We start from the raw sequence: 21,991 nt of genomic DNA, 5'->3' as shown, positions 1-21,991 counted from the left end.
TGCTTTTCTAACTCGATATCCACGGTCAACATTACAGACTGGAGTGTTCTACCGTCACCTGAATCAGAGAGGGTGCTCCAGCGCCCAAAGTACCGGATATCGACAGAAACACCACAGAATGGGCGCCATTTTGACAGATGCCGAATGAGTAAATTGTTCTCCAGTCATTGGGCAGAGAGGGAAAAACGACAACTAGTTCTAGATAGTTGCATCTGCTGCATCACCAGTTGATTGCCATCATCCTCCTATTGTCCCGAACAAAAAAAAGCCCTACTTGCTATCCAAAAGCTGCTATATACACAGCTTTCCCATAGTTCCGGCCGCCGCCTCCAAGGATCTGTGCAGCGTGGGCAGGAGGCTGCGGGTTATTTCCGGCGTCGAGTTCAGCGGTGATTTTGTCCTTTTCAGCCTGTGACTCTCCTGAGTTGGCCTTTATGAGTGGCTCATCCGCTTTGGCCGCCGGCTTTTAGTTCTTCATCGCCGCCTTGGGGGCGGTCGATCTCTTTTGTGGGTTATTTTCTCTGTCCAGCTCAGCCGTGATTGCGTCCTCCTCAGCTTGAGTTTGTCCCGGACTGGCTTTGATAATCGGCTCGCTCGACTTCGACTTGGCGTTGTCGGCATTGGCCGCATTGGCCGCGTTGGCGCCTTTCTTGCCATTCTTCTTCTTCGGTGAGCGCTCCGCCAGGACAGGAGCGTCGGCTTCGCGGACCCTTAGTGTGGCGGCGCTGGCCAGCCCTCCCACGCTGCGGCGCTCCAAGGCTCCACTAGCCTGCTCGGCAGCCAGGACTGCGGGCAGGACCAGGGAGAGGAATGCGGCAATTCTTGTTATCTGCATGTTGACGACAAAGGGGGAGAGGTTGTTCGGTTTCGAAAGAAGGAGAAGTTGAACTGGTGATTATTCAAGAATGTGAGATGAAATCTATGTCTAATGGGTATCACAAAATAAAGCACGTCCTGCGTGAATAATGAATGAAAGTGAGAAAAGAAAAAAGAAGTCCGAGGATAATACCTGGATGCTGTATAAGATTCCGGATGCTGGAATATCTTCTCAAAACCACCATCAACTGCGGAAGACGAGTGCTGATTTATGTACGTCGGGTTTTTGGCATCACCACGCTCCCTATTTTCCTCCCCTATCCCTTGAGCAGTCTATTTCATTGAAACGGCCATCCTTGGCGAAACATGATGATCCAGACAACTGTAACGCTTAATGGAATAAAAAACGCGGTTTGACAATGCAATCCGAATTCGCCGATGTCAATTGGTGGAGTCGGCCTTTTCTTCTGGGGTGGCCGTCAAATGACCCTCTTCCTTGTACATCGTTCTGTCACCCAACCCGTTCGCTTTTGTGTAACGATTCAGCGCAACCCCCTTTTCTCTTTTCTCAATTTTTCGTTGATCTGATCGACAAAACCTCGAGCGTGGAGCTATATTAATTTCCAATTTTGGCCACGCGTTGAAACAATTCTGAGAGAATAATGTGCCCACATCCGCCCAATCCATAAGGGAAAAGTTCCGCAGGTGCCATGGGTTCCACGCCACTACGGGACCTATACAAGCATTTTGCTCCCCATAAAATACCAAACAAGCCTCGGAGATGACTATTAATAGCCCTATATTTAATCACACATCGATTGCTTATTACGGCTCACTGCCGACCACACTGCCAATTGGTACTAATCCACACAGTCACCATGCGATCAGTCTCGATGTAGTTTGAGTTCAGTTTAAGCAATTGACACTTAACCCGAGCTGGTTAACTTACTACAAGCAGCTTTATACTGTGACGCTGCATTGTGAAATCTACAGCAATGCCAAGATTGATCAAGGTGCTTTTCTGGTCTAGCAGTATCAAAGGGATTCTTTTCTTTCCTTGGGTCTAACGCAAAGATATATACTTAGCAACCTGTTTAAGGACTGTTGTTAATGCTTAAGTATACGGCATACTACTTGCATGGGATTTGTAAAATTTGGGTACTAACCCTAATTGCCTAACCAATCTTGTGTGCAGTGTGCTGGCCGGGGAGATACGACGGGTGGGCGTCGCACGTGCGGGATCGCTTTATCCATATCGGATTCTTGATCTCCAGTGATGCTTGCTGATTTACTTTGTCTGCTTGTTTGCTTGAACATTTATCCAGGCAACCATTATCCGGGGTCTTTGAATTGATTTAGGTGGTCCCTAAATTGAAATACGTGTACATGCATCTATATTTGCTTTACCCGGCTTTCATTCGCATCTACATGGCTCGCTTTATAGTTCCAGTTATTCCAGGCATTCAGAGTCAGAAACCATTTCCGGGTGTGCTTATAATTCTAGGACCACTCCCACCAATATACCCAATTCATTCCAAACTTGCTTGCTTCACTAGCAGTGCAAGTTCTCGCAAACATGTTCTACTTGGGCGAGAGCCAAAAGTCAAACCAATTCACAAAGCTCTTGAAGCTTTCCTCCTTCGCCCACCTCTCGTAAGGGTCGGTGGCGCCCAGTCGTGTCTTGATCCGAGATTGTCAGTCTCATAAACTTTTGAGGAGGGTAACCAGCTGGTGGAAATGACATACCGCAAACCCATGGCCTACATTCCCAAAGATCTGCATGTTGAAGTGCTTGCCACCCTCTGTCAGAATCTCGATCGTCCTGTTCCGTTCCTTTGGCTCAAAGAGTTTGTCGACGTTGGCAACCGAGAAGAAGAAGGGCTCTATTGTTCATTTTGTTCCGGGTTAGACTTCGTGCGTTGATCCCTTTCCCTTGACCCGCTTCTCGTATTTCTCTCGTCTCAGACCCTGTCCATACTAACCTTTGACTCCAAACACGTCACTCTCTTTGAGGAACGAAGGGTGTGCGACTGCTCCAACTTTGCATATCCCCTCGACAGACAGCTGCCTGGCGACGAATCGGGCGCCCCAACTGGTTATTGTTAGTAACCTAGATCTAGTTCAAGGCTCAAATCTAGTATGTGAGAAACAAAATATGGCGCTCACCAGTATCCCACGCAGGCAAATTTGACGCTCTCACTCGTCCCATATTTTGCCTTGACGTCCTGGACCCATTTCTTGGCAATCTCATCAGAAGCAATCAAGTGTTTGTCGATCCAAGCCTTGAAATCAAAATTCGGGTCGTTCGACGGTGTCGCCGAGTATTTTCCTACACCATCCTACCACGTTGGTTTGACCTCGAGTGAGCAATTGGACACTGTGAAGTGGGAGAGGAAGAAAATTGAACAAGTGATATTTTTTACCCCCAGAAAATAGTCCACGCCGAGCGTAAGGTACCCGCACTTGGCAAAGGCGTCCATCATCAGGAAGCTCTTGATGTGAAAGCCAAACACATCCGGAAAGTATAGGAGCACATTACCGTTGGCCTTGTCGGGGAGAGGCCTCGCGACGTATGTGTCGACGCCCTCAATCTGCTCGATTGTCCCGGTCGCCTCTCCGGTGTGGATGGAGCCCTGGATGCAGCACAGGTCGGCCGGTTTTGCGAGCACCTTGTCCATGTTTAATGCTATTGGTTTGACTACTCGATTTGCTTGGTTTTCTTTTTTTTTAGTTCTTTTTCTGATAGTACGTGTGTTTTGGGTCACAAGATGACGCGATGTTGACGGTCTGCCGACTCTAGATCCTCAACTTGAACTCAAAAGCTCAACATGCAACTGACTGACTCATCAGTGTTTTCCCGACGGAACACCTCGGGCCGGTGCCCCGCGATTGAAATCGTCCCATGGTAAAGGTCAAACCCAACAACTCCATTTCTGTGACCCCGTTGAGCTAAACCGGGTTGGTCTTGCCCCATTTAATAACGTCAGGAAGGGCAATTTTTGGTTTGGTTACCTGCAACGAGGTAGTTAACAAAGGGTACCTCTCTCAGCTGGTGATGTTTCTCTATGGTGATTATCACCCGGGCCACCGCCACTATGTTATTCCACATAAAAACGACCTCAGTCAAATAACACGCTCAGTTAGCCATAGCTTATAGCAGAGAACCATGGGTCTCTATAGGGTCAATTTATGCGGCACCCACGATAACTGACATGGCAGCCGACCTATATCCAGCCTTTGTGACCATCAAAAATATACGTTTAGAGACTTATCCCCAACAAGATTGTACCCACAATACGTCAGGCCCTGTGGGAAGCCTGGGCGGCAAAGGCGGGACCAAATGAAGCTATTCCCGACTTATAATGAACGCACAACGCACAAAGTACCACAGCAGCACCGGTGGGAAATATAGAGTTTTGCCGATTAAATGAAATTATATAAAATTCCTAACTACTACCGCTACCGCTACCGCTACCGCGAGCTGGTCTATTTACCATCATGCGTGGTGTTTGATTTGAGCCGAAAACTCCACTAAGAAAGTACCCAGTGCAGACGCAGGCGACGTGGGTAAGGAACAGGAGTATTTTGATAACCAGATAAAGAATCGTGGGTGCCGGATAACTTAACCCGTTATATGATTCCACTATTATATAAGCCATGGTTCTGCTGGCGGCATTTTGTCCGCGCGAGTGTCTACCGGCCCAACCATCTGGTCGTAACAAAGCTGATCACCAAGAAATTGCTCCTCTTGGCTTTTGGTCTTTACTTACCGAGATTAAACAGACAACTTTTCCCCTCGTCGGCTTATTGCGGTTTTGTGCTCTTAACCGGTCGCCTTGGTCCAAAAAAATACTTTAATTCATTATAAACTCCCTCATTTGAAGATATCACCGCCTCTTTACTATTCGGTAATAGGCCGTGGGGATCCCAAGGCTTGCGTCGGTGCCGTGGCAACTTCATATTGGGATCGCGTTTGACGTCGTCCCAATAAGTAGTGCAGTAATAGTTGCATTTCGTATCATCTGGTCGACGGATAGGGGAACAGAAAACAGCGCCGTATTTTTTGCAGTGATCGAGACACTGGTCATACGTGTCGAATTTTGTACCATCTTTGACAAAGTCCGTTTTCTTTTGCTTGGTCCAAATTTTAATCTGACCAATTTGATACCATTTAACTGGTGTGAGCATATAACGGTTCGTTATCAATTCGGGCCAAGGGAATCTCTCGGGGATTCCATGAGCGAGCGCAGGATCCTTCGGGATATAAGCCTTTTCCCATTAGGACCAATAGCGCCAGATTCAGCAAGCAGGGCCAACAGGGCTTGGTACTGCATTTTATTGGGTTTCTTTTTGTTTTTGTTTTTATAAATAGTGGGTTGGTTTCGTGAAGCGAATGCGAAAGACAAATTCGGAAGATTTTAACAACCGAAACACAAAAGTTAAAAAGCAGAAGGAAAAAAGAAGGTTCCACAAATAGAAACAATGTCTTTTAGAGAAGACAAATTATTTGCGAACTGTGTGTTATAAGTTAATAGTTATATAGACGGTGACAAGGGGTTGTCTCTGCGTAATACCCTAGTAATTTTTAAACATACCTAATTATAGATACCGTTCAGGATATTACCTGTTAATTAATTGATCCATTATGATAAGTATTATACTATTTCTAACGCTGGTTTAATTTTAAATTATACCGTTTTCAGCAATATTTACGGTTTAAATTGCTTCGTAGGGGTACAAATAAGGTGGTATATGTTACCGTCGCGTGGAAATGAAAAGAAGAAGGGGAATAAAAAAGTATATAACCTCGCATGATTATTATAATAAATGTTTCCAAAAGTCCCAACATCCCGAATTGTCCGCTGAAGGATTAGCAGACATAGGAATATATTTAAGGAGGGATTAAATATCGCCCACGATTATTTATTTGATATTTAAAACTTTCTACTTTTAAGCTAACATAACCGGCGTTTGCATTAGTCACCTCTTCTCTCGAGTTTTTGCTTAAATAAAACAAATCGCGTGAACTAAAAAATAGAAAGAAAACGGTAAAAGGCACAAATATAATACCAACAACAGGGATTAAAGTTGTCACGTTATTCGATTCAACGAACAAAACTCTTACATCTTCGGTCGGTCCGGCCGTCCCGGCGAACATGGGCCGTAATTAGCCGTCATTAAGCGCAAGTTGTTGTGCGTTACAAAGTGCGGCCGTTATAAAGTCCGTAAATTAAAGTTAGGAATAGCTTTGGCCAGGTTTAATACGAGGCCAGACAAATTTGGGTGGGGTTCCCGTGTGGAAAAGTTACAAGACGTATACTTTTAATAACAACACTAGGTGGGTTAAATGTAAGTACTGAGTAAGGAATCGTGGATGTTATTCAAGCCATTCCGTTATTGAATGACTCGGAAGGTAAAGAAAGTGGGTGTTTAAACGGCAGAGTCATGTGCAGCTTTTTATAAACCACGATCCGACATATTTTTATAGTCGTGGTGGCGCAGCAGAAACTTAATCTCAGGGCTTATCCCTGAGACTCAACTCTACCAAATTAAACCACATTACCGTGGCTTAATTGCGGCTTTGTTTTATACTTGTAAGTCCATATAAAGATTTCTTTTATTTTGAATCTGAGGACATCTCTAATCTCGGGGCTCACCCTTGAAGCCCAAAGCTCCACTAATTGAGCGTGGCTTAATTATGGCTTTGCAATGTACCTGTAGGTCCATCCAAAGATATCTCTGGTTCAGGCCTAAGGCCAACTTGTCGACTTTCGTCGCATGTAGCGGTATTTTCGACGATTTGGCGATTAAGATTTTATAATAATAGGTTGAATAAAAATCGTAAAAATAAAAGGTTTAAATATTGGATATAAGGAGTAGCAAAAGAACTAACGATAATTTATTTTGCACTTTTAATACTCGAATTAGTAAAGACTAATATATGGAAGGGTTGAATCGTTTGTGGCGGTATTCTTTCGTCAAATGCTTTGGATTTTTACACGTTGGTGGTAATAATGTTGGTACGATAATAAAAGTAGTTAAAAGGAGAATAATATATAACTGGAGATAAACGGCATAATAATATTCACAGCAAAATAAGTATAATCTACCTATAGATTAAAAAGACGGAAATTTATTTGCAGCAGACAATACCGGCGTTGTAATTAAAGTTAAAAGTTGGTTATCTATCCGAAAATGCGTAGGGCGTTCATAAATGACACTAATATATAATAAATATATATAAAATGATATTATACTATATCATTTTATATTTTCCTCAATAGACTTCCATACGGAGATATGAAAGTATTATGACCCCAACGGTACGAATATGAAGGCTCTCCCACGTGGCCGCTTTGTCTGCCTTGTCCGGTCTTTGCGGTCTGTTGTCCGGTCTCTGCGGTCTGTTTGTTCCACGGCCACTGGAAAGGTTTCGGCTCATTATAAAGCAGTGGATTGATGACGTTGCAATGGTACTTGCATTTCTCAGGATTTGGTTGATCGACCTGCGAGGTCAGTATAGTGCCGTACTTACAACAGTGAGCAATACACTGGTCGTAATTGTCGAATTTTGTCGAATCCCTGGTATAGATGGACCCCCGGTCGTCGATCCATATTTTAATCAGACCCTCAGGATCAATTGGGTAATACCATGTTTTTGGTGTGGTCCCTTTGTAGCCGCTTCCCTCTCCTATCAAGTCGGGCCAAGGAAACTCCTCAGGCTTCTGATGAATGCGGGCAGGGTCTGTCGGGATATATGAACTGGGGCGAATAGCATACGTAATGCGAGCATCAATTGGGTTAACAACAGCAATAGCGCCAGAGGTAAAAAGCAGGGCGAAGAAGGCTTGAATCTGCATTTTATCGGAATTGCTCTTTTATGAAAAGTGGGTGGGTTTCGTAAAGCAAGTGCGAAAGAGAAATGTATAAGATTTTAACGATCGAAATACAAAAGCTGTAAAAGAAAGAGTAAAGAGCCCGTAAATGGGAACAATGTTGGCTGATGAAAACAGATTATTACACACAAGATGTAGGGCGTAGGCTGATATTTATACAATATTGAAACCTACAAAATGTTGGCCGAAAAAAAGAATTAATAATAATTTTTGTGAAATTTCATTTTTAGAATAGGCTATAACCTCGTGTAAGTTGCAATGGTCTAATTATAAAAAGTACCTACCTAATTATGTTCAGCGCCCAGGGGTTACCTCTCCACTGACGCGCCGATCGTTGGACATATTTCATCCTGGCAGTTCCTTGGTTTTTATCTGTAGATTTTAGTGCAATACCCACGGCTCAAGTTACTACTCCTAAGAAGCCACGAACGACGTGATACGCATTTGCGATCGTTCAGAAGAAAAAAGAAAAAAAGAAAAAGAAGAGAAGAAAAAGAAAACGGTACAATTTTGCACACTCCTCACAGGAACCATTTCCCAAAATCCCAAAAGCCTAGAGCCTGGGCGTTGTGGGACTGGGAAACACGGTGATATGTTTAATGACTCGGAAAGTAGGCAGAGTGGGTGTCTGAACGGGATCCCAACGAGTCATGTGCAGCTTTCCATGAGCGATGATCCGACATATTTTCATGACCGTGATGGCGCAGGGGAAGCTGGAGGTCATTGGATTAGGTGTGCGGCTACTCAACACGGTGAGTGGGGATGAAGGAAGGTTTGTACCAATATTGGAAGCAATGGGATAGGGTACAATACTTGCCTGTTGTCGACATAAAAACAAGAGTTCTATTGTAGTAGTCAGGACCAAATTGATGTCAAAAATATATTAGATGGAAAGAAAGTAATCACATCTAGAACAAGGGGAGATAGTTACATGTGATCGGGCTCAAAAGGGTAGTGCGGAACCAGGAGTCCTACTGTTTTGTCGTGCAGTTTTAACAGATCTCGCTCATCGCCGCCCCGGCCTCGAACAGATTCTTCCCATGCATCCTGGAGACCCCTCCATTTGGCCCTTGTACCACTGACCCTGCTACTCACCGCCATGGGGTCTTCTCTGTCTTCACGTACTATCCGGATGGTGAATCTTCTTCCACGCGATCTTTTCACTTTTTGGAGCGTTTCTAATCCTGCTTGTTTCTAGCAAACATAGGCGGGCGCGTAGCTCCCACTCACAACCTGTACGTTGCATATGTCTGCATGGGACGAGCCCCTAGAAATCGTGTTACTCAGCGCGTCTGCTTTCATGCACGTCGGTTTTAGCTTTTCTTGGGACCAACGAATGCAATGCGCCGGGTGATGGGGCTGTCCAGGGTGCGCAAACCGACCATGGTCCGGTTTAAGAGTTTGGTAGAAATGAGTTGCCGCGAGCTGTCAACTTTAAGATCCTGGCTTTACCTATTTGGTTTTGTTTTTCCTTTTTCCTTCTTTTTATGTTATATTTTGAACACAGTCCTTGTTATTCATGGGTTCCTGGTATAGATCTTCAAGCTCTAATATACTCTCTTCTCAAGCTTCCTTTTTTTCCGGGGCGAAATCTGCCATTGCATTGATACTTTTCTTCTTGATCGTCCTCTCTTTGCCTTTTTTTGCTCATGTGTTTGTACTTTACTTCCTTCCTGCTCCCTATGTTGCATTGGACTACTTATCAGGGCTGCAAATATATTTTCCTCGGTTTTGATACATAGAAGTCGATTACAAAGTATCTTTGGTACTGGGAAGATGTTGTTTGAGATATGAAAATTATAATTTTGAAAAGCCTTGATCGGAGATGGCCGAAAGCACGTGGTCCTAATTTTAAGAATTCTAAGTTTATTTTCGCTTGGTAAGATTACTTATTACTCATGTCAATGCGCTACTAAGAATAGCCTGCTAATGTTTCTACCTTAAAAACTAACCAAGGTATCTTCTTCAGTTAAGTAAACAAATCCTGGCAACACGTCGCCCTGTGCTTATTGCAACTTAATAATATCTGCGAGGGGGGTGATCGCAAGTATCACTATATTAGGGCGCAAAATTGACTGACACCTTTCAAAGAAAAGTAGGGCCTTGCAATCCCAATCCCGGAAGCACTTAGTGGACTTGTTTGGGTCTCCACGGCTATGTAGTTGCGGATGACCTTTCTCCAGCTTTGCGATGAACGAAATATCTTTGTCGGATATACAATCCTAGAACAATTCGATATCGATTTAGTTTTACCGCAAACCACAAAAGTGGCGAAAAATATGCGCTGAGTGGTCTGATTCATTCCCAGGTATGCTTGTGGGTCGCAAATGAATTTTGATATTGCTCTGAATCCCTCTTGGAAATCACGCATTCCTTCCGTCCTTTCGGCACTGCGTCCTTTGTAATCAAATTATCAAGTTTCTTGATTGGAAGGAACGAGCAGTTTTTTGTGTCATCGCCACTCAGGTAGCATGGAGATTCAAAAAGCTCGTCTTCCAGAGTCTTTGTTGGCTGCTCAAGTGGATTGAAGTTTGCCCAGTGCTCGTTATTGTCGTTTATTAGATGTTCCACTGTATCTCACCCTCACTAGTCAGTCTCCTTAGTTTTCCATGATTCAGGCAGATTTGTTTTGTAGTGAGATAAGATTTCATACAAAGGGATAGGCCGGGAGCGATCTTCTCAGTACCCATGCCCTGCGGCGCGCAAGCGAAAACAAGATTCCTCTGGCGATGATATGTGTATGAGAGTTTTGTCGGAAACTGGATCATTGTATTTTTGTGATATTGGGATTGTATGGGAAAATAAAGGGTTGATCGGTAACAGGGCCCGTTTCTTATGCCGTGCATCCTCCGGGTGGCGGTCCCGTGTTGGTTAATATTAGCAGAAGCGAGCAGTGTCAAGTATCAAGTTACGTTCAGTCCGCCCGAGGACATTGACGTCGATAAGCTGACGGAGTAGTTGTTAACAACTAACGATCCCTTGGACAATGATGTGGCGACATTCCCGAAATGTAAGTCAACGATTGATGCCATCCGCATCACGACGGTTAAATGTGCCCGAAATTGTTGGGAGATTTTGAGAACAAAAAATTCAATTTTTTAAAACTGAAAGAAGTTTGGAATAAATCAGGGGAAAGGTAAACAAGAATGATAAAGTTTTTTTTCTAAAAGAAAATACATAGTTAAACTAAAATATCCTGGATATATTACAAGTTGTTCACTTTCAATTCAACAGATTTCTTCCATTGTTTTACTTTCTTGTTAAAAATATTTATATTTAAAACAAGTTCTTATTTCCTATTAGTGGGGATGTTGAAAGAGGTTTATGTCTGTGAAGCATGTTACTTCAAAAATAAAGACGTTTATTTAAAAGCATTAAAGACTAGGTAATTTTATAGGGTTAAAATAAATAAACATGGATGTGTTTTCAAGGTTTCTTTTGTAGCAAACTTTCTACCAAGTATGGGCGTGGTATGTGCTTTATCTAATCAACTTGGACGGCTATTAAAGGCCCTACGCGGGTATTTCCATTTACCATGTACTTCAAAACATTTTATAAACAATAACATTGACTGTTTGATAAAGTAAAAATCTTACTTTATCATTGAAACGGAGTCTTTTAACTTTCCAAAACAAAACCACAGGCCGCCAAAAACAGACATAACCAAAAGCGCTAATGAATCCAAGTAGCCAAATGAATATTGCAACGACCCGTATGGAGGACGGAAGGCTCACGCGGTCCTTGGCGTGTTTGACATGCAGCAAGCCAACAACTAACCTACCCCTGTGGAGTTCACGCAGATCCTGAAGGGTCGGTAATCCATTGCCCATTGGGAGTATCGTCAATGGGCCGATCAGGCCGGGCAATGTCCCAATCGGGGTCGTTGCACTGGCAATAGGTGTGTTTGAGGGTGCATCCGGGGCACCTGCCATAATCCCTACGTTTTTGCAAAGACCCATGGCCCTTTTGCTTTGTTGCTATTGTTTTTGTTTCTTGTTAGCACACCTTGTCAACTATGATGGATAATATTATTTAATTAAATTAAACAGTAATTGAGGGTTTCTCTTTTTTCTGTTACATTTGGGGGTCCCTGCAGGACAAGCGCATTTCTGGCCGTGAGCCTTGCTCCGAGCGACTGAGCCGACGGGCTCGGCCTGTACGCGGTTAATGTTGCGAGCTGTGAGTCGAGATTCGTGGGCGATGTCGGGCGGCTGAGCCCACACCGGCGAACCGATTGCCAAAAAGGCGGCCATTTGCAAAAGCTTTGAAATTCGCATGTCGGTTGGAAGGCAAAAACGAAAAGAAAAAAAAAAACTTGATGAAACACAGAGGCCAAACGGAAAACCAAAGAAAAGTAAAAAGGGTCGCCTTATAATTCCAAGCTGGATCTGGATAAGAGGATGAAAGCGCGCAAAGCTACAGACTCTATCGGGTTCCCGCCGGCACAAAGCCCCAGCGTCATCTTATGGAGCACCTTCTGCACCACCTCCGCATCACATATAAAACCCACTTGCAATTAAAACAGAAATGCGCGTGCGGACGAGTTTAATTGCAGTCAACGTAGCGTATTAAAAATTTATTAGAGCCTTCTACGGGTACCCCGAGCTTGAAATTAAACAGTACAGCAAAGGCTGGCCGCTGCGTTAATATTTAAAAAGCTTTGCGGCCATAATATCACCAAATATATGGTGGACACTTTTGAACATCAAGCTCTATTATAGACTTGAAAATCTTTGCATTGCAAAGTCCCACTCAACAATAATTCGAATAATTTATTTTTATTAAATTACTTCGAGCACATTCAATATCAGTTCAATATTATGAGCCAATTCAGTTAGTCGCGAAAGGGGCAACAGGATGCGGGACAATCTCGACGAAATGAACCATACTCCCCCAAGACACTAGAAGAGGCAGATGATCCCGTCTCTACTGCTCGGGAGTTTTTCGTCTCCTACATAGCTTGCAGTCTTCTCGGCGACAGGTGGCAGGTATATGTCCAACGTCTTCTACCTGAAAGGGAAAGAACCAAAATTAACACTTGCCCTTTCGTTTGAGGGTATAATCTTGATACCGGGGATCACAGAGTCGAACCTCTTGGATGAGGACTGAGCTTCTAGGGATAGAGAGATGACAAAGGAGGACCTAGAATGCATGCGCACCGACATTGGCAAGTTGGAAGCCAGCCGCAGGTTGACCGTTACAAGGAAGGGAGGGCTATCTAGAATACCGAAAGTAAGATGAAGGATATGAATCCGATTTTTTCTCTTGTTCGAGGGTTGGTTGACTCGTGCAGAGCTCTGGTATTTGCTAAAGAAATATTTTGACACTGGTTGAGCCTTACTAGGCTAAGCCGTGTTGTGCGTAGCGTCCCCGGGAGCATGCGCTTGTACCACGAATCATGTCTGGGTGTTTTACCCCGCATCCGTCGATCTCGCATAATAATCGGAGACATGACGACAGCATCTCTTCATTTATCAACCCCAGGTAAAACATAACCCATCGCAGCGAAAGAATTTTCCTTTATTGACAGCGCAGAGATGAAGATCACAGCCATCAAAGTCTACCCAATCAAAGCGCTTCGTTCAATCCCTTTGGACTCGGCGGTTCTCACGCCACAGGGTATTCTCCATGACCGAACATACATGCTCTTCAAAGTCGAGCCGGACTCGTCTCTCCGCAAGTTACAGTTGTCAAAGTTTCCGCAGTGTGCCCTGTTCTCTCAGGAGATCATTTCCTCATCTCCACCATCATCGAATCCCTCCTCCAGCGACACCATACTCGTGAAGTATCATATTCCGAATCCGCCGCTTATCGCCCATCATCCCCTCCAAGATACGACCCTCTCAGTCCCGCTAGTCCCGGATTTCTCGGCGCTCGAGCCCGTCTCTGTTGATCTTCACGGCAGCCCCGCCAATGCTCTGCGCATGGGAGAGCCCTATGACGCCTTTTTCTCTGCCTGCTTTGGATTCCCCACGATTTTGGTTCATATCGGCTCCGGCCGTCGTCGGGTGCTCGGCACCCTGGCACCAGGGTCCTCGCCCGAGGAGCAGCCGAAGCAACAGCAGCCTTCTTCCCTGTTTTCCTCCATCACCTCCTACCTTCCGTCTTTCCCAGCCTCTCAGGGCCAGGAAAAGGAGAAGCAAAGCGACGAACAAGCCTGGCTCACATTCACCGACTGCGCACCCTACCTGATCACGTCAAACTCGTCACTTTCTTATCCGTCTCTAGCCCCACTTCAAGAGTACCAGCAGCAGCAGCAGCAGGGATCGGACGACGCTCAGAGCCCAGCCCCCACCATCATGGACAAATTTCGTCCCAACATTGTCGTCGACGACCCGACAGAGGCTCCCTTCGCCGAGGATTACTGGGCCGAGCTGGCCCTGCCCGGTTCAGCGCACCGCAACGCCAGGTTCCTCCTCACGGCAAACTGCGGCCGCTGCTCTTCCCTCAACGTCGACTACTCTCTCGGTCGCGCTGCCGCGGGTCTAGAGGGTAAGCTCCTCAACACGCTCATGAAGGACCGTCGTGTTGATCCGGGACACAAGTACGCTCCCATCTTTGGTCGGTATGCATTTTTGGCGGTCGATGATGGCGGAAAGGGTTGTGAAGTTGGGGATTCGAGCGGTGTGGGTGCGGGGCCTGGCGCCGAGGGTTCTGGAGTGCGGATCAGCGTTGGGGATGAGGTCATCGTCACTAGGCGTAATGCCGACCGCACGGTTTTTGACTGGGACTTCCCGGCGCCAAACGCACAAAAGCCTGTTGCCACTGCTTAAAAGAATTGTTCACAAACAATTTGGTGGAACTTTGTCACGGAAATATAAGTATCAACTCAGTAGTAAATTCTCTTCCGCCCTGGTTTTGAGCATAAGGCGTTGCACAGGGGTTAGGGTGGTAGGTTATAGGGAAGGTTAACTCCCTGAGAGCTCTGCTGTGGTTTCAATGGTCATGTCCAATCCTCTGTTGGATCTAATCCCGCTGTAGTTATTTCACCGGTCTCTCACACGCTTCGTCTTGCAGCAATCAACTGAGCACCTCCCAGATTTTCTCCGCGACCTCCGCCCTCCATTGAACGTACTCTCGACGCGCCTTGACTATCCCGCCGGGTTTGGTGCCCAAGATCTGGAGTCGTGTTTAAGGTAGCCGTTGGCAGAACCCGCAACCGCACTGCATAGTACCATCCACTTGACCGAGAAAGACATTTCCTAGTGACTTGAAATCTACTCCCTCAACCTGGCTCCAATGCTGGGCGCTGACTAAATATATATAAAAAATGAATTAGCAGTCCGCAGTTGTGGGCGTGTCAGAATAAGAAAAGAAACAAAAGATAACCCACGATTGCTCAAAATGCCAACTTCCACTAGAACCGTCTCCAACATCTGAAGCTTCTCATGATGGCCTTTGGATCCCCAGTCGCTTACATCCACACTCGAGCTGCTTACAGTCTTGAAGCTGACTAGAATGTCCACGAATACTGATTCTTCAGCCTGAGTTACCTCTGGAGGACTGGGATTGGCTTTTTTCCCAGCAGCCAGGTATTGTTCCGCGATCTGCACAAATTCTATCGCCAGTTTCACTGATTCCACCTTGCTGAGGCACCGTCCGTCGAGTAGGAAGCTGCGGAGTTGCGTGATCACTTCTAGTAAGCGTACTTGCGCCTTCATGTCTTCGTTATGGTCTTTTGCAGACAGGTGGTTGTGTGTCCTTATAAACGTCAGCTAGTTATCAGCGTAGGATGTGTGCCCTTATAAGCTCGAATAAATAGCAATTGGTAGTTAATGGGATGTAATACTTGGACCCTTACCTCTTTTAGTTGAACACGAGTTACTCGGAGCGTGGGGGGCAATGTCCACTTTCCTTAGACTTTTGTTAAACGTCTGCTTGATGCGTAAAGCCGAGAAGAGAAATGACAGGTCCAGATGGGGAGCCCATCTCTTCATTTATACCCAACCTGCTTGTCGTCTAGGAGATACGAGACCAGAGTGAACTGGTTGATTATTGGTGTCACACCTTTCCCATAATCAAACGTATTGAAGCTGTTCTTGAACAGCGGCTGTACGTCTCTGAGTCTTGTGCTACCACCAAGTATCTCCATCCCCGTACCTCGGACGAAGGATTGGAATCTGCGCGCAGTTGGAGGCATGCGCTCTGAATGGCTCAGAGAATTTTCGAAGCCTGAACACACCTCTACCAAGCCCACGATCATTTCCCTCTATTCCCGTTGCGTGCGACCCCCAAGACAATATTGACCTCTGACGTGTCCTCAGCGCCTGGACTCAACCCGCTGCCGTTGTATCACAGTCACATGTTCCGTACATTTCGGGTAGTTTTGATAGGCCTTCGGTTACCGCGGCAGTGAATGCCTGCGGATGGATCGAGGTTTACGGATTTCAACTTTTTGGGCAGACAGTGGTCTCGGTTCGTGGTCGATCCATGTCATACACATTAATGATACGTGGCCCAAGTCAATTTTTACCAGCAAGCTCGGCGTTGACTTTGATAGGCGCTCGAGGTGAGTCGACCTTGGCCCTCTAATTTGACTTTGTTTCTTCCATGACAAACAGATCATACTTAAGGCTGCACAGGTTGACAACTCCTCCCGGCACCCTTGACCGGATACTATGGCCACAATGATCAGAGTCATTTGACTGTGTAGGGCCAAGCGTCGGTCGGCCCAGACTCCCAGGCGGGAGATGTAGAAGGGGAGAGGACCCTTGCGCCCCCATCTATGTTGGAGCCCAACATGTTTTATGGGCTCATTTGGCATGTGTGCCGTATCACCCATTTGGATGAGAATGGAGAATGAGGCACTGACAACAAGCACAAGGCGAATCAATGAATACAGAAAAGATGGCGCTCTTCCGCCAGGCGCCAGGCGGTTAGAGTCCGGTACAGCAATATCCAGTAGGAACCTGAGGCTCGCACCATGTCATGCTGTGTAGAACCGAAAAGGTCCAGAAGCAGAAGATTGGGAATGTCTGATTACATCTGGATACGGGTGTTGATGTGCCAAGGACGAATACATCCTGATCTCATCATTGGGATGCTGCGGGGGGGGGGGGATGGGTACTTTTCTTGCTTAGCACATGGGAGAGGATCATGGCCGAGATCTTCTGCACTCGATGGGCAGAATGTTGAGCGTATTATCACGAAACTAGAATGAAGGTAGCGGAAGGGGACGAAGCACCATTGAAACAACACTAGTAAGTGATTTGTGAGAAATGGATGGAAAAGAAGGCTGGAATTATTAAAAGAAAAAAAGAAAAGGTAGAAAAGAAAATCTGCTATCGTAATGAATGGAAAGGTTTGATAAAAAATTCAACTATGATGCACACGATGGATTCTAGCGAAATTTCGACATTAGTTCCCGTGCATGAAGGCTTCTGCGAGCTTCTTCAACTTGCTTACCCTAAGCGTATCGTCACCAAGTTCACTGTCGGCGATGTTTCTGTTTCAATATCTCCGAAAGGGAAGCGTTGAGGATTAAAAAAGGCGGGCATCATTCCAAATCATTCCAACGACGTTGCATAGGAGTTGATCCAGTTCTGAGATTCATTCGCAAATTATTGTCGGAGTCTTGCTGTGGGCAGAACATTATTGTCATTGCTGTTTGGCGCAATGTTTCCAGACATATCAGCAGCTATACGTGGAAAGAAACTTTGAATGTAAATGGAACAAACAAGGACGATGGTCACAATTGTGAAAAAAAAGGTTTTACGAAGGCTTTGCGTAACCCCCCCGGATTTAAAGTTGACATGCTCTATTCTTTTGCTTTCTTGGGTACCTATGTAGTCATATCATGTTCGTTGCGCTAGCAGTGATGGTGTGGCTATGGAGGCTTTCTGTCAGTGCAGCGCACGGTGGCAAACAATCACTCACCTCTTTACTTTCTGACTTCCCTTTCAGACTCCTCTCGGATTTTTGTATTATTTCCCTTACAGCACGGCGAGAACCGTATTTAGGCTGTCTGAATGCAAGTCCAGGTAAGGCAAGCACCCGCCGCAGGCACCTTTCTTGGCCCGGTGGCTGCCAAACATCAAACACACTGCTGCCTAGAACAACTTCTACCCAATTTGGCAGTTGCAAGCAGTGCGCCAACAATTCTCTGCTAACAAGGAAGGCAAGCCCAAGCAACAAAATTCCAACCGTTTTGTCTTCTCTTTTAATTTTCGTTTCCCAGTCTCGGTGTTTTCCTCCATCACTTTCGGCTACCGACGTACCTTATCTATGATGCAAGGTACCGACTTTGGTCTTCACACGACACTTAAATCAGGCAATTTATCCGCATTCTTGTCCATCTACCCCACCACTGGTCCCAAGAATCACAACCATCAGGAAGATAAGACGGAGAGTCTGTCATCATGGGTCGCTGGGGACACCGTAAGTACGCCCGCCCAGGCTGCCTACCTACCTCACCAAGCAAACAAGACGGGCCTCCGCATTTGCTGACAAGACATCGCGATGTTTCCAGGCCTTTTCGAGGGAGACCAAGACTTGGATTGCATCTCAGATATCGAGATGGAAATGAAGAAGGCCGGACTTCCTAAAGTCGAGCTCGAAGCCATCCTTTACAAGCCGACGTCAGACGAGCACAAAAAGGATCGCGACACTCTAGCCGCCGATGATGTCGGTAACGCCATTGTTGCCCACCTCCGCTCTCGCACCGAAGCAGAGACCGGATATCTCAAGTCTCACCTCAAATACAATACCATTTTGGCCGTCGCTCTTCTTTTGTGCGCCGGAAGCAATATCGACCAGCAGCATATTGAACACGTCAAGGTCTTGACTTCCGAGGTTGACTGCAAGGAATGCTTTGCTTTTCCCATGCTCGACCTGGGTTTTCGAGGGCCAGGCAAGCGACAATTTCTTGCTGCTCTAAATGCATACCAGCCGGGAGTTTGTCGAAACTTGGGCGCGCCAAGGTAATATGATCCCTTGGAAGCCGCAATGATTCTTCAACGCTGACATGGCTCACCAGCTGCTTCACATGCGGCAAGAACAAACAAGACACGGACAAAGCGCCATCTGAGTGCGCAAAGTGTAAGGCAGCATGGTATTGCAACAAAGTAAGTTCGATGGCATTCAACTACAATGTCGGAGGATTCAGGTTTACTGACTTGGGATTCCGCTGATAGGACTGCCAGCGAGCTCACTGGAAGTATCACAAGAAGACTTGTCGTGATCCCAAAGATACCCAAGGACGCCCATACGCCATGATCAACGTTTAGACCGGGCACATCTCACAGGCTCTAACAATATTTGCCGGCGTCGTGACAGGAGTATGGATAGCCATTCTCGACCTCTGTGCTGGGAAGATATTTGTCACGCAGATTTGCAATATTTCAAAGACTCAGAAGACAAATAGCTAGTGATCAAGAGAGCAGAAGTACGTCAAATCAAATGCCAGCTGATATTCTGACGCCAATTCACTTCGCACACTGGTGCTTCTTTCTTGAACTGGAGACGACATGCGCAGAGGAAAGGGATGGCTTGTGCACAAGGCAACCGGGTCCCGGTGTCAATCACAGAAAGTTGCAAATCTAACTGCCTGAGCACCTAGCCCGAGTACCTACTCAGGCGGATGATAATACCTAGAGCTTTAGTACGTCCCTCTAGTGGACTTTTGACACACTACTGGCCAACGAAAGTATCAGGTGTCTGGAATTCGACTTGACCCAGGTAGAGCACGAGCAAGAGACCCATTAAAAACAGGACCAGGTCTATGTACAATTTATCTTCAAGTCGCAAAGCAAAGTCTGCACGAGGCAGAGGTATGTGACGATAATAGTATATCACATTCATTCGTCAAGATCTAATCATTGTGTAAGCCCTACCCATTTTATGCCTCTTCACCGCCATTTAGATTCTTCCAGGATCCAGAGTAGTGGTGCGCTACCAGTTTTTGCCCAGGCTTCTTATCGCCATGCTGCTGGTTCATCGTATCTGCAAAGGCGTAGTCTGGCAACACCAGCACGTCCCCCAACAGCCTTGGCTCCTTGACGTTGGCGATCTCGTCGTTGCCAACCGTCTCGTTCAACTTGTTGCTCAAACTCTTCAAAATCCCCCTCGTCAACCTCCTCGGGCCTGAAACTTCGACAATATCGTCAAGCATGTCGAGCTTCAGGTCCTGAATCCCGCCGACATTGCGCTCTTTTGCCTTGGCAACCAGCCCCTCCAGACAATCTTCGACGGCTGCCAGCATGTGCGGTGATTTTTGCTTGGCCATGATGGTCCAGCTGGCGAACTGCCGAATCCATATATCGATGTCGAACTCCATGCCAACAACTATGTTCGCTTTGTCTTTGTACTGCTCCGGGACCCATTCCTTGATCGGTGCTTCGCAGGAGACGTCCAGGTCGTTCCATACCCCGCCAAACTCGTACAATATCAGATAACGGAGAAGGTCGGCTTTGATGATTGGAACGAATCGTGATGGCGAGAAACTTTGCGACGATGTCTGGCCGTGACGAGGCAAAGTGTGTCTTGACAAAGTCATTACCCGACTCGTCCGTCAGAAACTCGACCTTGAAACTGGGATTTTTGGATATACAGGAGTCGACATAGGGCTTGAGTTCGTCTCTCAAGCCTGCAGGTCCTACTTTGTACCACAGCTTTTCTGGCAGAGCGGCGACAGCAGTCCACCCCAAGCTTGACGATGCAGTGGTGGTGGGAGTGGCTGTTTGCGTCGGGATCGAGGCCGTGGAAGCTGGTGCCGGCGCCTGCTTCATCAAGGGGTTTGGTAAAGTGTGGCTGGCTCTCTACCCCGAAGGCCGATTTAGATTGAGAACAATGAAGCATATCGTGAGAAAACTAGCAGCGGTCAGCAGCTTGGCTGCAGTCTGGTTGCGAAACGCTAAAATCATTGTGTGTGGGTACGGTTGCGTACAACTAAAAAGAGAAAGGAAGGGGAGGAAAAGAGTTCAGAGTTCATGTTTTCATTTCATGGACTGTAACCAACAACGGAATAGGTGACAGACTTTTTTTTGGGAGGTTGCACAAATTCACATCCCTGGCCATGGAAAAATGAAACATAAACCACCAACAAGATGTGGATTCCATCACAACCGTCGTCTCTTTCCACCCTTGACGCCTCCTCCCGTGCACCCCTGGCTCCGTTGGGGGAAAGCTCCGCGGCTAAAATCTGCGGGGGTGCTTCCCCAATCAAAGCATCGAGTCTCTGGCTCGTGTATTTTGCCTGGTCACGGCGTCCCTTTGCTTCTCATTTGCCTGAAAGGGAAGAATAAAAGCTTCAAAGTTCTGGCAAGGCGCAAAAATGATAAGTTGCAATGGCCTGAAAAGGGAGCTTAAAATGTTTTTTTTTTCTTTTTTTTTCCCCAGGCGCAGGAGACCAAGCGGCAAAAGACGCTGCCCGTTGCGAGGTGTGGGCCATTCCCTCGCCTACGGTGTCTTACGACGCAACCATATCATTATCCACAGTTGAACATTTATATACTTTCATTCTCGTCAACCTTTTCCTAATCCATACCTTTTGATGGACCTTTTTTTGCTTTTTTTAACTCGTAACTCAGTTATCAGCTTACTTCTCTGTACGCTACAGACCTGAAAGAGATCCATCAGTCAATAACTCATAAAAGACTTGAGCTGCTGACAACTGCGACAGGAGAGTATAATTAGAGCTGATTGATAGATAATGTGATCATTCTAAGCTTGGCGTCAGTAAGTCGGAGTACTTTTGCTCATCCCCAGACACCCCGGGTCGGCGAGGACGACCTCGGCAAGGTTTACACAAGCCGGCAGACAATCACGAGGTTCGCTCTGCGCTAGGATTTTGACGATTGGAGATTAAGGTATGGACAGCGCTCAGCTATTTGGGTCGTGCGTTTTTTTTTTTTTTCGTTTTCTTTTCCATGTTTCCGGTTCTTTATGCTGTTGCTGACTGGACAGGCCCTGACATCAGGGATCAGCCTGGTTCTGTGCAGTGAAAATAGCAACAACCAGTACTCTAAAATTGTGTCTTTTTGCACTTGCAATCTGATTTTGGTTTGGTTTAGGAGCCGAGCTCCAGTGTTAAGTATACGGGCGCAAGTTGGGCTCCCCAAGGTATGGGAACACGATGTACTTTGATATCTCGATTTGGTACGCCCCACTTGCTCGGATCGTTGAGCGCGAAGCCCGGTGATCATATGGAGAAGTCATTTAATCACATGGTTGTATCATGCTGGCTCCTAAATTTTCTTAAATCTACACCATGAGAGATCAAGAGAAAAGGTAAAAATATATCCAAGAACAAAACACATTTGTGTAAATTATGTCAGTCACAA

At 46.1% G+C, this 21,991-nt stretch overlaps 8 protein-coding genes across 8 annotated transcripts; 2 read left to right on the top strand and 6 right to left on the bottom strand.

Annotated features, from left to right (window-relative positions):
* Nucleotides 1-466: 466 nt before the first annotated feature.
* Nucleotides 467-835, bottom strand: PgNI_10871 (uncharacterized protein; the record flags this gene model as incomplete). Its single annotated transcript, XM_031130845.1, has 1 exon — nt 467-835. One exon carries the CDS (start codon nt 833-835, stop codon nt 467-469), a length of 369 nt encoding a protein of 122 aa, XP_030980067.1.
* Nucleotides 836-2,183: 1,348 nt separating this feature from the next.
* Nucleotides 2,184-3,623, bottom strand: PgNI_10870 (uncharacterized protein). Its single transcript, XM_031130844.1, has 5 exons — nt 3,240-3,623; nt 2,983-3,155; nt 2,799-2,908; nt 2,563-2,699; nt 2,184-2,496 (listed from the first exon to the last, which is right to left on the bottom strand). Exons 1-5 carry the CDS (start codon nt 3,492-3,494, stop codon nt 2,398-2,400), a joined length of 774 nt encoding a protein of 257 aa, XP_030980068.1. The 5' UTR covers nt 3,495-3,623; the 3' UTR covers nt 2,184-2,397.
* Nucleotides 3,624-4,772: 1,149 nt separating this feature from the next.
* PgNI_10869 (uncharacterized protein) lies at nt 4,773-5,004 on the bottom strand (the record flags this gene model as incomplete). Its single annotated transcript, XM_031130843.1, is given in 2 exon segments — nt 4,773-4,896; nt 4,907-5,004. 2 exon segments carry the CDS (start codon nt 5,002-5,004, stop codon nt 4,773-4,775), a joined length of 222 nt encoding a protein of 73 aa, XP_030980417.1.
* Nucleotides 5,005-5,018: 14 nt separating this feature from the next.
* On the bottom strand, nt 5,019-7,676 carry PgNI_10868 (uncharacterized protein; the record flags this gene model as incomplete). The annotated part of the gene is made up of 2 exons (XM_031130842.1): nt 5,019-5,144; nt 7,281-7,676. 2 exons carry the CDS (start codon nt 7,674-7,676, stop codon nt 5,019-5,021), a joined length of 522 nt encoding a protein of 173 aa, XP_030980453.1.
* Nucleotides 7,677-13,249: 5,573 nt separating this feature from the next.
* Nucleotides 13,250-14,485, top strand: PgNI_10867 (uncharacterized protein; the record flags this gene model as incomplete). The annotated part of the gene is made up of 1 exon (XM_031130841.1): nt 13,250-14,485. One exon carries the CDS (start codon nt 13,250-13,252, stop codon nt 14,483-14,485), a length of 1,236 nt encoding a protein of 411 aa, XP_030980267.1.
* A 444-nt stretch (nt 14,486-14,929) lies between these two features.
* Nucleotides 14,930-15,373, bottom strand: PgNI_10866 (uncharacterized protein; the record flags this gene model as incomplete). Its single annotated transcript, XM_031130840.1, has 2 exons — nt 14,930-14,961; nt 15,046-15,373. 2 exons carry the CDS (start codon nt 15,371-15,373, stop codon nt 14,930-14,932), a joined length of 360 nt encoding a protein of 119 aa, XP_030980458.1.
* A 2,537-nt stretch (nt 15,374-17,910) lies between these two features.
* Nucleotides 17,911-19,130, top strand: PgNI_10865 (uncharacterized protein). Its single transcript, XM_031130839.1, has 4 exons — nt 17,911-18,089; nt 18,181-18,631; nt 18,688-18,775; nt 18,845-19,130. Exons 1-4 carry the CDS (start codon nt 18,071-18,073, stop codon nt 18,935-18,937), a joined length of 651 nt encoding a protein of 216 aa, XP_030980457.1. The 5' UTR covers nt 17,911-18,070; the 3' UTR covers nt 18,938-19,130.
* Nucleotides 19,131-19,548: 418 nt separating this feature from the next.
* Nucleotides 19,549-20,437, bottom strand: PgNI_10864 (uncharacterized protein; the record flags this gene model as incomplete). Its single annotated transcript, XM_031130838.1, has 2 exons — nt 19,549-20,152; nt 20,178-20,437. The coding sequence occupies 2 exons, from the start codon at nt 20,435-20,437 to the stop codon at nt 19,549-19,551; spliced, it is 864 nt and encodes a 287-aa protein (XP_030980456.1).
* Nucleotides 20,438-21,991: the final 1,554 nt, after the last annotated feature.

This window comes from Pyricularia grisea, chromosome VII (assembly GCF_004355905.1).
Source record: "Pyricularia grisea strain NI907 chromosome VII, whole genome shotgun sequence".
Lineage (NCBI taxonomy): Eukaryota > Fungi > Ascomycota > Sordariomycetes > Magnaporthales > Pyriculariaceae > Pyricularia > Pyricularia grisea.
This window is presented reverse-complemented; position numbering and strand designations above follow the sequence as displayed.